This window comes from Olea europaea, unplaced genomic scaffold, assembly GCF_002742605.1.
Source record: "Olea europaea var. sylvestris unplaced genomic scaffold, O_europaea_v1 scaffold2771, whole genome shotgun sequence".
Taxonomy (NCBI): Eukaryota; Viridiplantae; Streptophyta; class Magnoliopsida; order Lamiales; family Oleaceae; genus Olea; species Olea europaea.
Window position 1 is genome coordinate 8,816 of NW_019246168.1, and position 1,803 is coordinate 10,618.

At 36.5% G+C, this 1,803-nt stretch overlaps 1 protein-coding gene across 1 annotated transcript; it reads right to left on the reverse strand.

The window, feature by feature from the left end:
- Nucleotides 1-6: 6 nt before the first annotated feature.
- On the reverse strand, nucleotides 7-1,250 carry LOC111383833 (the record flags this gene model as incomplete). The annotated part of the gene is made up of 5 exons (XM_023007994.1): nucleotides 952-1,250; nucleotides 701-880; nucleotides 445-519; nucleotides 220-360; nucleotides 7-72 (listed from the first exon to the last, which is right to left on the reverse strand). Coding segments are annotated over exons 1-5 (465 nt in total), but the record flags the coding sequence as incomplete, so codon positions are not given.
- Nucleotides 1,251-1,803: the final 553 nt, after the last annotated feature.

Below are 1,803 nucleotides of genomic sequence, written 5' to 3' on the forward strand. Positions count from 1 at the left end.
TGGCCACGCAATAAGCTCATAATTGCGAATATACTTCGAGAGCTTGCCCCCAGTTCTCAGTACATGTTGAAGCTGCAGAAATTAAAAAAAAAATAAAATTACAAAAACAACTAAAAATATGAAATGGGTTACCATCAGAATTTGTTGGTCAGTGAAAATCCAAGAAATTTTCTAGTGTGTGTGTGTGAGAGAGAGAGAGAGAGACAGAAACGTATGGACCTTGCAACACAGAGAGCAGAATAGGTAAGAGTCTTGCAGGGCTCTGTCACAGGTGATACAGAGGTTGCCAGACACTCTTGATGGCCTTGTCTGTGGTCTTTGATTTAAAAATACTACTTTTGCGCTGTTTGTAGTGTAAGACTGCAGAAAAAGTTGAAGAAAACGCATTACAAGAACAATAATAATGCTTCAAATCTTTCTATATCATTATATTATACTACTTACTTGGACATGAGCACAATCCATCAATTTCTCAGCATCCCCTAGCCTTATAACATCATGATAAACGTATCTTCTTATCTGCAAATCAACCCAGAATTCATCAGATTTCAGTATTGGAGAGTTAATGGAAATTTTGTATTTTCAAGAGAACATAAATTTGTACCTGCACATTGTAAAATGATCTTAAGACAGGATTTTAAAAACTTCAGTGAATTTGAAAAGAAAAAATGGGATTATTAAGAGAATTATGAAAGGAAACCTGTAAAAGGCGGTGAGAGCGATGACGAGGGAGACAGTGAGGGCAAAGGCCTTCACAGCAGTCCAAGCAGAAGACATTCTTTTCATTCTTCTTAACATCCTCATGAATTAAGCAGGCGTTGAAGAACTTGTCCGTCAAGAGGACCAAAAGCCACCGGGGAAGCTCTGATGAATTATCCAACTGCAACAAAAATTCATCAATTTAGGGCTGAAAATTAAAAGATTGGGTTTAGAGAGAGAGAGAGACCCCACCATGTTTATATTTTGTTGATTTGAATTTCTGATAGGATCTCTATATATTTGTAGAGATAGAGTACAAAAGTCTATGGCCAGGATATTAGGGGAAGAGCGGCGCCTGCAAAACTTATACTATTACCAAGGAGGGGAGGAGAATGGTGGAGGAGAGGCGGGGAGTGGCCTCAGGGCTTCTACTGCTCGCTCTGCTCATGCCATCTGTGTATATATTGTGTACTGCTACAACTACTTCCCATGTTTGCTAACCCAAAACAATGCAATTAATCCTGGACTGTTACCAATTTGATTTCCTAACCCCGTTTTCCAAATTCTAATAAACTTCTCTCCTCACTTATTTTATTTAACTGAGTAATACTATTATCTACACTGCTATCAACTAAATTTTTACTAAAGTGATCAAACTTTTTAGATAAGTACATTTAAGAGGTCTAAAAAATTAGACGGCTGACATTACTATGTTTCAATTGGTGCTTAAATAGTATCTTTTCTTTTTTTCATAATCTTGAAATTGACTTCTGAAATAAACAGAAATTAGAATTGCCAAACAAACAAAAAATCTCCTCAAAACCCTAAAACTCCAACCAGATGGCTGGACACGTATGGGGGGCTTGCTGGCAAATCCAGTAACTTCCCCACCAACCCATCATTCTCTCTCTATTCTGCTAAGTGACAAGAGTAAATATTAGTGACTATTCTCACATGTCGGTAATAAATAATGGCCCGTAAAAACAAATTAGTTTTAATTAACTTATAAAAGGTGGGTGGCAAATGGAAGTATTAATGTTATTAAAATTGAATCGGATCATGTCAATCAATTTAATTGGAAAAATTAGGAATCGAACCAAATAA